Source organism: Australozyma saopauloensis, chromosome 3, assembly GCF_035610405.1.
Source record: "Australozyma saopauloensis chromosome 3, complete sequence".
Lineage (NCBI taxonomy): Eukaryota > Fungi > Ascomycota > Pichiomycetes > Serinales > Metschnikowiaceae > Australozyma > Australozyma saopauloensis.
Window position 1 is genome coordinate 1,563,102 of NC_086133.1, and position 12,628 is coordinate 1,575,729.

A 12,628-nucleotide genomic window follows, 5' to 3' on the forward strand; every position below is an offset into this window, starting at 1 on the left:
ATCCCTTCATTACTGAGTCCTTTGTGCATTCCTGAGCAATTATCAACGAGATTGATTAAAATAACCTCAGAATTGAATAATTCAATTCAATCATCAAGCTACCCAACTTCAGAATGGCATCGTTTTGCAGCATCTCCTATCATTTTCGTTCATCGTGATTGTCACATGTGAAACACAATCACACTGACACCTCGCGACACATGCAAACAAACTGTGCAAGATTTTCACGCCGTCTATTTAGACAAGGTTTCTAAATCCTTTTTAAGCGAAATGCATCCCCCTATGATTTTTACCGGATTCGGCCCGTTTCAGGATTAGCCGGATTGGCACCCATTGTTATTACAATGTCATGAGAAATTCAACACAGAATGACAACAGCTATTGCCAAAAAAGAGCAGAGAAATGGAGCCCTGGAAAGTACTATAAATATGTATACTATCCAAATCCCTCCTCATTTTCGAATTGATACGTTCATTACTCTTCGGCTCATACACTCAGCAAATCAGCTGTCAATTCGTACATTTACTGTTACTACTTGTATCACAACGGAAATGAAAGAAACCCGTACACTACCGAACCTCATTCATCACCTACACCTACCTCGGTGTGTTTCATGACCTGAACCCTCGGCTCCAACCTCAAACGCCTGTCTGCAGTCTGCATCCGATACCCGCGAAATGCGGAGAGTGAATGTGATAGCCTCTATATAAAGAAGTCTGACCCCAGATTTTCTGCAACCATTTTCTTTTCCCTGAACAAGTCAAAAGACCCAATTGTCGCTAAATCTTAGCAGCCAAAAGCAGAAATCACACTTTATAATTTATACACACGTACACCCCCGTACACTTTCAAGTATCGAACAACAAAATGGACAGATTGAACCAATTGGCTGGCCAATTATCCCCATCCTCTAAACAGGCCCTTCTCCAGAAAAACCCCGATGATGTTGTAATTGTGGGTGCTTACAGAACCGCCATGACCAAGGGAGGTCGTGGTGGCTTCAAGGACGTGGGTTCGGATTGGATCTTGACCAAGTTCTTGGAAGCGTTCTTGAAGAAGACTGGCGTGGACCCCACTTTAATTGAAGACGTGGCCGTTGGTAATGTGTTGAACAGAGCTGCCGGTGCTTCTGAGCACAGAGGTGCATGTCTTGCTGCAGGGATTCCCAACTCTGCTGCTTTCTATGCTGTGAACAGACAGTGTTCTTCTGGATTGATGGCCGTGTCCGACATTGCCAACAAGATCAAGTGTGGTGAGATCGACTGTGGTATTGGTGCAGGTGTGGAGTCCATGTCTGCCAACTATGGTCCTCAATCCATTCCAAAGGTGGACCCTGAATTGCAGGAGAACGAGCAGATGGCCAAGTGTTTGATCCCTATGGGTATCACCAACGAGAACGTTGCCGAGAAGTACAGCATTCCACGTGCCAAACAGGATGCTTTTGCCGCTGAGTCGTACAGAAAAGCTGAGCATGCCGTTTCTCTGGGACTCTTCAAGTCTGAAATCTTGCCTATTGAGGCTTACACTCGTGAGGATGATGACGATGACGATGAGGGCTCCGGCGAGATCAAGAAGAGCATTGTTGACACTGATGAGGGTCCAAGAAAGGGTGTCACTGCCGAATCTTTGGGCAAATTGCGTCCTGCCTTCAAGCCAGACGGTGTTACCCACGCTGGTAACGCTTCCCAGGTTTCTGATGGTGCTGCTGCCGTTTTGTTGATGAGAAGATCATTGGCCGAGAAGCATGGTTATCCTATCCAAGGCAAATTCGTGATGTGTTCTTCTGTTGGTGTTCCACCTGAAATCATGGGCATTGGCCCAGCAGTGGCCATTCCCAGTGTGTTGAAGAAGACTGGTTTGACTGTCAGTGACGTTGATGTGTTCGAGGTCAATGAGGCTTTCGCTGCTCAGTGTTTGTACTCTGCTGAGACATGCAACATTCCCTCTGATAAGTTGAACATCAACGGAGGTGCCATTGCTTTGGGTCATCCTTTGGGTTGTACTGGTGCTAGACAATATGCCACTATCTTGCCTTTGTTGAAGAAGGGGCAAATTGGATTGACTTCCATGTGTATTGGTACTGGTATGGGTGCAGCCTCTATTCTTATAAGAGAGTAGAGAAGATATGCAAGAATTTATGATACGGAGCGGCCTAGTAGATCTAATCAAGAATAAACGAGTCAACGGAAGTACAGATGAACTGAATGTAATAGGTATGTCAATGGGAGTTCAAGTGAACTGGATGTAATTGAGCTGTCAACGAAAGTCACGATGACTTGAACATAATAAGGTCAACGAAATTGAAGTTAGAAAACGAATCATGCAAGGTAACATTTTGCGACAACAGAGAATGAAGCTGGAGTCAGAAGTTGTGCAACCTCAAAACAGCCAATATCCGGGATATAGTGATGATCGGATAATACACATAGGAATCTCTGAAATTTTTTATTCTCACTACGGAATTCGATTCGTGCCAATTGTCTATGATGCACATTCCACACCAAATCTCGCCTTATCTTACTCTTAACGATAAGATTTGGTTTGCAAAACAGCACCAATGGAGTCCGCGACTAAAAATAGAGAGTTGATGCACGTACATATGTCTGGACAACCATCAAAGTTTAATTTTAGGGTCAGCGATCCAGTGAAAAATTTTCATGGCCCGATTGGGAGGACATTGACCAATGAACATCTGCAATTTCCTAATTGAGCCCAAATAGAACGCTGGTGCAGATATTGTACAGGCCGAGAAAAAAAACTACCAACAGCAATTCCGTAAAATAACGCGATACGTTCGAAATACAAGTCAAAAAATAAAATCGAACATGAGCAAATAGATAAAAACATTCTTGTGGTCCAGCAAATTGAACAGGTGACTCCATTCAAAGTTTTACGAAGTGTATATCTCCCGGAAAAATAGGACTACATTGACGCATATCCCTCACCAATACACAATTCCAGCCATGCATATACCCGAAATATGCCATCTTTACGCACGCCTTGCCCCTGTTCCAGTATCCTAACATCAATAAAGAAGGCGTAGAATGAGTCAAGATGCGTACTATGGTGGAATTCGAAGTGATCGCAAGATGCCATGAAACACGCAGGGGAGAATGGGCCGGGGGATCGTTCTAGGCTGGACATTCCAAAAATATTGGAAACGATGCAAATCAAAGTCAGCGGTGCGCCTCGGTCCGGTGTGGCAGGACATTCGATATGTTTCTTAGCTCCGGCGACAACTCCGAGAACGATCGTCCAGAGAACGCTCGGAGAAAAATCGCTTTTTTGTTCATTGTAAATGTGAAACTCTTAAAGAAAAACGCCAAGCAGTAGTCTTCTTTTGGCTCCGGATTTGTAGTTTCATAGTACATCATATCAGTACCAATCTGCTTCATTAACAACCCACCATCCCAGAGATATGAAGTGGAGGTGCCCAGACCGCCATAGCTCAATACGAACAATATGACCCCACGGGTACTTTCTGGGTCTTTCTAGCGATACCCTGACACCACTTTATTTGCCTCTACGTGCTTCCACATAAACTATTCCAAATGAAGTTACCCCCTAACAAAAGCAATGAAAACCTTAACATGAAAAATTCACTAAATTCCTAATTAACTCTTCCGCAGATTACGCTGGCAGTCCTGTCGCGTGGGTCGATCGAGATCGCTCCTACCTTGCCCAGGCCCCTGTTATCGCGATATTCACCGTGTATCATACGTTGAGGCGGGGCAATATCTACAGGCTCCTCAACGCCGTAGGAGCCTCTCCCCTATACTATAGCCAGACCATAGGAGATCAAGTGGGGATCCCGGAAAGATCCTAAACGATTAAGATTGAAGAGATAAAGGTCAAATTGACAGCAAGAGGGATCTTTGGTTTTAACTAATTTACCCCACTCCTTTTTTTCTGATCTATACAAATTTTGATTTATTGCCTTAACCTATACACTCTCAATAATGCCCTTTGAAATAAAGTGGATGCATTTTTCTGCAACCGGCCTGCAGACAGTCGACATCGCACCTGCAGACAGTTGTTCAACGGAAAAAAAGTAACGAAAAAAGTAACGGGCAGTGCACTTCGGCTAATGTCACGCCACCTGCAGGCCCGGACCTGGGTCTCCCTATATAAGTAGCTCCAATTCCCATCCTTCCGTAGTTTTTTTTTCTTCCTCACTACAATCAATAATCACAATGCAATTCAAGTCCGTTGTCCTCGCTTTGACTGCCGTCACCGCTGCTTCCGCTGCTAACGTTTCTAACGCTTCCAACGGTTCTAACCACTCCAACCACTCTTCTACCTCCTCCAAGGCTGCCGCTGGTCAAGTTGCCAACGTCGGTGTTGCTGGTGTCGTTGCCGCTGTCGGTGCTGCTTTGTTGTTCTAAACACACTGCGGTTTATTGACTAGTAATTAGAAACGGAATGGTAAAAGTATTTCCTGTGGGAGTATTTATTTAATAATAGTGTTCTATATGTATTCTTTAATTTGTTGCAAAATATAATATATCGCCAGGAGCTATTTTCTCTGTAAGCCGTAGAGTATCTGTTGCTTTTGTTCTGTAGCACCACTTTCCAGCGGCGAAAGTTTTTCCGCTGTTGACGTTTTGTCAGGTGACACACTCAAATTTGACTAAGTCCAACGGCGAAATCAAATCACGTGATGTGCCAGCCAGTACACCACAAGACCTCTCCCATATGCTTAACTCCTATCTCCTACGACTACTATCGAAACTCCTTCATCATGTTCACTGGACTCATTGAAACCATCGGGACCGTACTTGAAGCCAATGCCCTTGACGCTTCTGTCTCTGGTGGAAACGGCGTCTCGCTTGTCATCGGAGACTGCGCTGAGATCTTAGTTGATGTTCATTTGGGTGATCTGATCTCCACAAATGGTGTTTGCCTTACCGTGACTGAGTTCGATGAAAAAAAGACCTTTTTTAAGGTGGGATTAGCACCAGAGACGCTTAGGCGCAGCAACTTGGGTGAGTTGGTGTCGGGATCCCGAGTCAACTTGGAAAGAGCAGTTAAGAGCGATGTCAGAATGGGCGGACATGTAGTACAAGGCCATGTGGACACAGTAGCTCGGATTTGCGCGAAGCAAGCTGATGGAAACTCTATTGCGTACACTTTTGAACTACGCGAGCGGGAGAACATCAACTATATTGTCGAGAAGGGCTTTATTGCTGTAGATGGCACATCTTTAACAGTGACAGGTGTCGACTATGAGAAGGCGCAATTTTCGATCATGTTGGTCAGCTATTCGCAGGCGAAAGTGATTCTTGCTCTGAAGAACCTTGATCAGTATGTCAACATCGAGGTAGACTACACGGGCAAATTGATCGAGAAACAAGTGCAATTGACATTGCAGGGCCAAATAACAAACGAACTGAGTCCTTTGAGTCAGTACATTTCCAAAGTCGTTGAGAGAAAGTTGTCAGAAGTGTTGAGAAAGTAAAGGTCCAAGCATGATAGTTGAGATATGATTGTAAGGAACGGCTTGAATATAATGATAATGCGACGGTATGATAAATTAAAACTAAAACATAATTTCAATGAACATTTCGATTTCGTAAGTTGGTAGTTATTAGGACTCATTGAAGTCTTTTACCTATCCAACATCCATCATTGCATTCAAAGCAAGACTGCTAGAAGAGTATTATAAACGCTATTTGCTTATTTCAATTATGAGCTAGCTGGGCCTCTGTTTCCGAACCCAACACTGTTCAAGTGTTAACGATTACAATCTTAGTTCATGGCAGTGCCATGAAATTTGAATCGACTCCGACAAAAATACTCACAAATAAAAGATTCGAGGAGTTTCTTCTCGGTATCGTGAGATTAATATATCGAGCTTTTTGCTGTTGTCTTAAAGTATGCTTGCTCTAGATGTGTATCACCCTGATCAAATTATTATCAAATCGGGTCAGTCGAAACATGCATACACGAATCAGCCATTTCAATGCAAACCGGACAAAGTTCGGCCCGTTTTGAAGATGTACGATAATTATTCTTAGACAATTCTTCAAGAGATGATCGAGTGCCTTGCTGAATCTGTCGATTTATTGTTCTACTAGTTTAAGCAAATCTAGGAATTAATCATACTTCTGATAGCAGAAGAGAAATTATGATTGTGATACGTGATACCGATAGAAAGTGAAAGCCTTTGGCTTTTTTTTGTACAATTGTGAAATACTAGCTAAGAACATACCATGTGACTAGTCGACTGTAGCACCCTGAGTGAAGTTCGTGGGGGCATGTGGGCGACAGAGCTGGCCGAAGACTTAGTAGTCAGAGCGTCCATGTCTCGATGAAGTGTATGAATTCCAGCAGCGATAGAATTTGACAAGTCTGAAGGGCCGATTGTTTTTGAGCACTTAAGACAGAATCGACAGATCGGCATGAGTCTGGCTCGGAGCCTCCGAAAAGAACCTAGAACGAAAAGAAAATCTTATTGAAAATGAATGAATCATTACTCAGTAATGATCTCTAGATATGTCCGTTGGTGAATGATCTGGGCTGTACTTATTTGCCTCCAAGACAACACTCACCAGTTAATAAATTTCAGTGTTATGCGATTGGCAAAGAGGTCGAAAAGCCAATTTTTCCTGTAAATAAGATACGTGTATGGAGTATCTTCAATCCGCAAGTAAAACTCGCTATGCATAAGGATCTACAGATCGACGATGGTCACAGACTATATAACGACCCTTCAGAAGAGTATTGAGAAAGGTTAACTCCAAAAATAAGAGCACGTTGACAGGGCGGATACGTCCATATTTTGCAAATAAATGTGACCTCTCATGGTAGAACGATGTATATTTCTTCCTATTGTCGTGCAACACCCGGAAATCCTTCAACAATCAGGATCCATTCGAAAATGCAAACGGGATTAAAAATTCGAGTCGTAAGACATCAATTCTCATCCACATTTCCTACCTCTTTTTTTACATCTCGATCTCAATTCTGGTCGCCCTTGGGCTACCACCACAAATCCCTGAACCTAGCGCCTGGAAAACAAAAAAACTTTCAAAAACAAGACAAGGAATTTATATCATGTTCCCTCCTCACTAGCACCGCTAAATTGAGTGTATGTATTTTGTTCACTCTCCAAACTCGACACTGGCACCTCCACCAATAGCTGCAGGAAACACAGTCCAAAAAATTTCACTCACCAGTCCTCCTCTGCAATGTTCACCAGACTCCCCGTAGTGGCCCGGTCGGTCAGAGGGTATGCCACCCAACCCACAGGCTCGGACTTCTTGTCCAGCTTGATGAAAAGAATCGACAACCTCAACGTCGAAATCAAGAAAAAGAAGGACGCTGCACCAACACCATCTCTGGAACCTTTAAAAAAGACCCATCACAAGGCAAAGGTGCACAAGGCTCAACCAGCTTCTCCAGCCCCTGGCAAATCTTCGGCTTCTAAGACTAACCGCACGCAGATCGCCTCAATGGACCATCCTATGAAGAGCAACAGATTCGACTTCAGAAACACCGAAAAGAGCGGAAACACCGAAAGGACAGATGCAAGTGGAACTGGAAATAGAAACAACTTCAAGAACAGAAAGCTGTCTGGATTCATTGACGCCCGCCCAAGATCCAACGATTCCAAGCCTGCGAGACAGAACAGAAGAAACGCTGCAACCGGAAGCGCAAAGCAGACGAAATCCGCAGAGGACACCGCAGAGACCCCTGCTCCTCAAAAGCAACGTAGAGACGGCCCTGGATTTAAGGCTAAAGCCAGCGGGCGTAGAACAAACGGAGCTCGTGGCGATAGAACTACAAGTGCTCTTCCCCTGAAGACCATTGTCGCTTTGCCACTAGAGCCAAAGATCACCGGTGACACTTTCTTGTATGGAAAACCTGCCGCCATGGGCATTCATCTTGGGTCCAGAGTAGCTGCAGTGTCCAAGCGTGTTCTCTTGGAGTCCAAATACCCATACAAGTTACCTCTGGCCATTATTCAGCAATTGCCACCCCGTAGACCCGACACCAACCAATTCATTGCCACTAGTGACTACAGCTTGGACGTAGATGTGCTGTTGCTCGCCAGCAAAGTGAAGGAAGTGGTCAAGGGAGAGACTGCTGTGTTGGAGACCGGAAAAAAGCTCAGCGCAGTTCAGACGGAAGCTTGTGATGAGTTGATGAGAAACAGCACAATCACTGTTGCGCAGAAGCAAATGATCTATGATCTTTCCAATGGTGTGAAATCTGTGAATGATGTTTTAAAAACCGCTGCATGGAAGCAGTAAATGTATATAGCCAATACCACGGCACCTTAGACGGATGTATAGATGAGGACATGGAAACCTTGAAGGTTTCTAGTACATTGTATAGACTCTAAGAGAGGTTAATTGCTAGTCTTCATTGCTGAGTACTAGCCTAATTATTGATCTTGTCAAAACTTTGAAAATATTTCAAGTAAATGAAGAACTGACTCATAACTGTGCTATTTTTCACTCGTCTAATGCCCTGATCTCTAGTGTCTAGCAAGGATCTCAAAATACCTTCGACGGAATATAATTCAAACAACCATCGAAAACGACCAATTAAAAATACGAATAGAATAGAAATATTATAATTACAAAAACCGTTTAAACAAAAAAAAAAATATATGCTCCTTCCTTTTGCTCCCTTCTATTCCGTCACTCTGGTAACGCGCACCGCGTATACGCGTAACGTACCTCATCTAATTCAACCTCATTTTAGAATTATCATAGCAACAACCACGTCCTGATAAGGAATTGACGAACAAAGATACAAATCTCAAAAGAACGCCAACGCAGTCCACGAAATCGTAGTCCACAGTTTCCGGCACAAAATTGTATAGATCTTATCCCATCAACTACAAATACCAGAACACACATTTTCCAAATAAGCCATGGACTTCGATAGCTCTATTCTCAAAAAGGTGAAAGAAAGACTCTATGGCGTGGACACCGCCACACAGGCCATTCCTTCCTTCGAAGAATCCATCTTATTTCTGGCTCCCAAAGAGACTCAGGTAGTTTCGGTAATTGAAACACAAAATACGGAGAAGCCACAAAAGACCGTGTCCAAACCGCTTCGGCCAACACTCAAGACAGCGGCGGTGGCACTCCCACAATTGGAGCTTGATCTCTCTGACTTCCAAAATGCACCGGTATCAACTCAGAAAATAGACACCCATCCAGAAGGTGCGTCCCAGTTGACTCAATTGACTCAGCTCCCTCACTTGAGTCAATCGACCCAAAATGTAGAATCAGAAGAAAGTGCTCCGCTCGTAACCGCTGAAACTCAAATTATTCCAGACTCAAAGGAGACACAGCTTCTCGAATCAGAGATTGCTCGCGCATCGCTCACAGACGAGGAAGAGGACCTCAATGATGACGCTAATACGACTGTTGACTCGTCTATCCAGAAGACGGTTACCACCAGGGCCGAGCTTGATCAGATCGAGCGGGACTTATCTGACCAAAAACTCAAGAAGAATATCCAACCTGCATTTGCACAAAAGTCATTCAATCCAATCGATCGTCTCATGGAAGCTTTTGATAGCGAGAGCGAACACGAAGATCCGCTCAATAGTGAAAACGCTGCTTCCGCTCTGAGCCCCAGCACCTCTCCAATACAAGCTGCTACGGCTGCCAAGGGTGACATTCAGCTTGATGATGATGAAGATTCCGACTTTGAAATCCCGGATGCTATTGATGTTCTTAACAACGGCATCAAGGCTTTGACACCTAAGAAAAAGAAATCTCCCATTACTGATTACGCCTTGAGACTCAAGCACCAACTCATGTCAAGCCCTTCCAATTCCTCGAGAGAGTTGATTTCCTTAGATGATTCCGATGATGACTTGGCCATAGAAGAACCTGTTGTCATACCCTCCTTGAGCAAGGAACAGGAGTTGCTTGTGAAACAGAAGTTCTCCAAAAAGCTTCCCAGGAAGCTTCCGAAAAAAAGAGACCTCTTCACTTCCTTGAGACGTGCTAATACAAAGCAATTGCGTCAGATGAAATTGGAACATCCTGACGCAGAATTGATAGAGGAAATTGAGAAGGACGAGGAAGAAATGGGTAACTTGTTGGAGCGGGAAATGGAGCGCGCTAGAAGAGTCCGCAAGAAAGAAAAACAACAGGAAAAGGCCAAAGCAGCCCTTCTCCGAATCTCCAACGGCGATCTCAATAATTCGGACGATATGGACTACAAGTCCAACGAGGAGGAAGAGGTTCCTGACAGCGATGATGTTGCCGACTCGGACATTCCAGAGTCAGGCCAGCTGGAAAACGAGGATGATTTAGACGATGATGAAAATGGCTCAAATGTATTTAAGCGAGCCAAAAGAATTATTTTGAGCGATGATGAAGACATTATCGACGAGGAAGCTGCTGTGCCTGTCGCAAAACCAGCCTCGAGATCATCAGACCTTAGAAATGATGACAGTTATATGTTTGGAGGCGCAAGCCTAGATATCGATGAAGAAGCCGAGGACGTTGTGACCCATATTCACAGCGACCAAGCTCGGCCTGATACGCCTCTTGACTCGATCATTCAGGATGGTTTTGATGAATCATTGTCGCCAAAGCTTTTTCTGAACTTACCTCCTAGATCGCAACAGAACATCTCCATGGACGATTCTATGTCAGCGAATGTTACTATAGAACCAAGACATGTCCCTTCATTTCAAGAAATGAGCTCTACTCAATTCTCTGCCGCACATGAGCAAGAGACTCAAAAAGACTACATAGGCACCCAAGCTGATGAGGTGCTTCCTTCACAAGTAATTCCGTACTCTGATGACGAAGACGAAGACTTTGCGCTTGCAGTGAAGAGAGGCCGTCAGAGTGTGCTTCAGACTAAAGCATCTGCGGATATCCAACCAAGCTCTGACATTGAGGATGTTGACCCTGCTGAAAAAGCAGAAATCTTGAAACAGAAGCTCGAACTCTACGAGGCCAAGATCCGCCGGAAGGAGTTAAAAGCGCGCAAGCTACGAAAAGAAATGGAGCGCCGTGGAGTGAAGGGTGTTGTTGAAGGAGAGGCTGAGGAATCCGAAGATGAATGGAAGGGTATTGGTGGTATTGATCAAGACTTATCTGACAAAGAAAACTCTGAAGATGAGCGAATGATCGATAACAATTTCGACCTCGTTTTGAACGACGATGACGTGCGTAAGAAGTTCATGGAACAGTATCAAATCAAGGACAGACAAGAATTGGAGAAGTTAATCGACGATATAAAAAACCATAGACTCACAAAGCGTGCCAGGTCTTCTCGATTTGATGTCGAATTGAGCGATGAAGAGGATGAAATTTTGATGGCGTATAGAAGAAAGAAGCTAGAAGAGCAGAAACAGCGACTCCTTGAGAACAAAAAAGTGAATTCTTTGTTGAAGAGTGAGAAATCGAAGGCTTTTTTCGAATCCATTGCCGAGGAAATGAGTCCACACATCCTTCTTGACAGTGAGAATGAAGACTCTGTGGAAGAAACTCAAGAGGAATCACCATCTATCGCGGACAGCCAAGTCACCGAAGGTGACGCCGAGTCTGTGCCAATGAAGAAACACATGCGCTTAGATGAAGCATATGTCCAAAAACAGTTGAGTTTCTTGTGCAGCACGGAGGAAAGCAAGTACATTCAAATTCAACAGGATGCAGATTTCCAACATGGAGTCGATGAAGAGCCCGTGGAAGACATCGCCGCTCTCAAAAGCAGGTGTAAAAGCAATTTGTACTCCTTCAGCGGTGTTGACTCTCAGAAAGAATCCAACAAAAGAGATTCTGCCGATTTACTTACGGATGACGACGAAAATGATGACTTTGGTCATGTCTTCAAGAAGCCTTCTATGGTAAGCTCCTTCAAATTGTATCACGAGAAACAAGTTGGTCAGGTATCAACAGGCTCATTCAGTGGTGTGACTGTAAACAAACAATACAAGGTGGCTTCTGGGTCGAAAGCTTCAATAACGTACATTTCTAAGAATGTCAGCTTGAAGCAAACCGGCGTGCCAATGAAAAGTGCACACACGCAGGCTATCGAAAAGCGTGTTGACCACGCCAAACAAAATAGCTCTCTATTTAGAAAGGGATCTGCCTTCGCTTAAATCCTTATTGAGTACTATCGTCTATGAAATGATAACATATACTACAACGAAAGATACCGCTCATGTTCACGCCACATTCGAACCGACAGTTCGGCCGCAAGCGTGAAAAGTCCTGTAAAAGAAATATGTACACTTAGGCCTCATTGGATTCGAACAGTCAAGAGATGCTTGAATATCAAATATAATTTGCGATGTCTCTTTGCCTCAATCAGTTCTTGCGATCGATCTCAAGGACAAAGTTGAACAGATGTCAAACGTTTTTGGATCTGTTAGGTAGACGTTAGAATGCTTACGTCAGCTGACCAATTTAGGAAGTCTCGATCTGGAGCACGGTGTAAATCGACCTGTGACGCCTAGCTGAAGGGCCACAGATTGGGATGCTATTAGTTCCCGCATACAAAAGAGAGGCTTCGCCCGCCCGTTTAAGTTAAGAGGTTAATCACTATCTACTTTTTTCTAAGTACTAAATCAGTTAAACTATCAGTAGCCAAACAATACCTTTTTCATTAATAATGTACTAGCATTCTCAACAGTAAACAT

General features: G+C 43.9%; 4 protein-coding genes across 4 annotated transcripts; all 4 read left to right on the forward strand.

Annotated features, from left to right (window-relative positions):
- Nucleotides 1–867: 867 nt before the first annotated feature.
- PUMCH_002851 (uncharacterized protein) lies at nt 868–2,118 on the forward strand (the record flags this gene model as incomplete). The annotated part of the gene is made up of 1 exon (XM_063021843.1): nt 868–2,118. One exon carries the CDS (start codon nt 868–870, stop codon nt 2,116–2,118), a length of 1,251 nt encoding a protein of 416 aa, XP_062877913.1.
- A 2,542-nt stretch (nt 2,119–4,660) lies between these two features.
- PUMCH_002852 (uncharacterized protein) lies at nt 4,661–5,458 on the forward strand (the record flags this gene model as incomplete). The annotated part of the gene is made up of 1 exon (XM_063021844.1): nt 4,661–5,458. One exon carries the CDS (start codon nt 4,661–4,663, stop codon nt 5,456–5,458), a length of 798 nt encoding a protein of 265 aa, XP_062877914.1.
- A 1,732-nt stretch (nt 5,459–7,190) lies between these two features.
- Nucleotides 7,191–8,255, forward strand: PUMCH_002853 (uncharacterized protein; the record flags this gene model as incomplete). The annotated part of the gene is made up of 1 exon (XM_063021845.1): nt 7,191–8,255. The coding sequence occupies one exon, from the start codon at nt 7,191–7,193 to the stop codon at nt 8,253–8,255; it is 1,065 nt and encodes a 354-aa protein (XP_062877915.1).
- A 629-nt stretch (nt 8,256–8,884) lies between these two features.
- Nucleotides 8,885–12,088, forward strand: PUMCH_002854 (uncharacterized protein; the record flags this gene model as incomplete). The annotated part of the gene is made up of 1 exon (XM_063021846.1): nt 8,885–12,088. The coding sequence occupies one exon, from the start codon at nt 8,885–8,887 to the stop codon at nt 12,086–12,088; it is 3,204 nt and encodes a 1,067-aa protein (XP_062877916.1).
- Nucleotides 12,089–12,628: the final 540 nt, after the last annotated feature.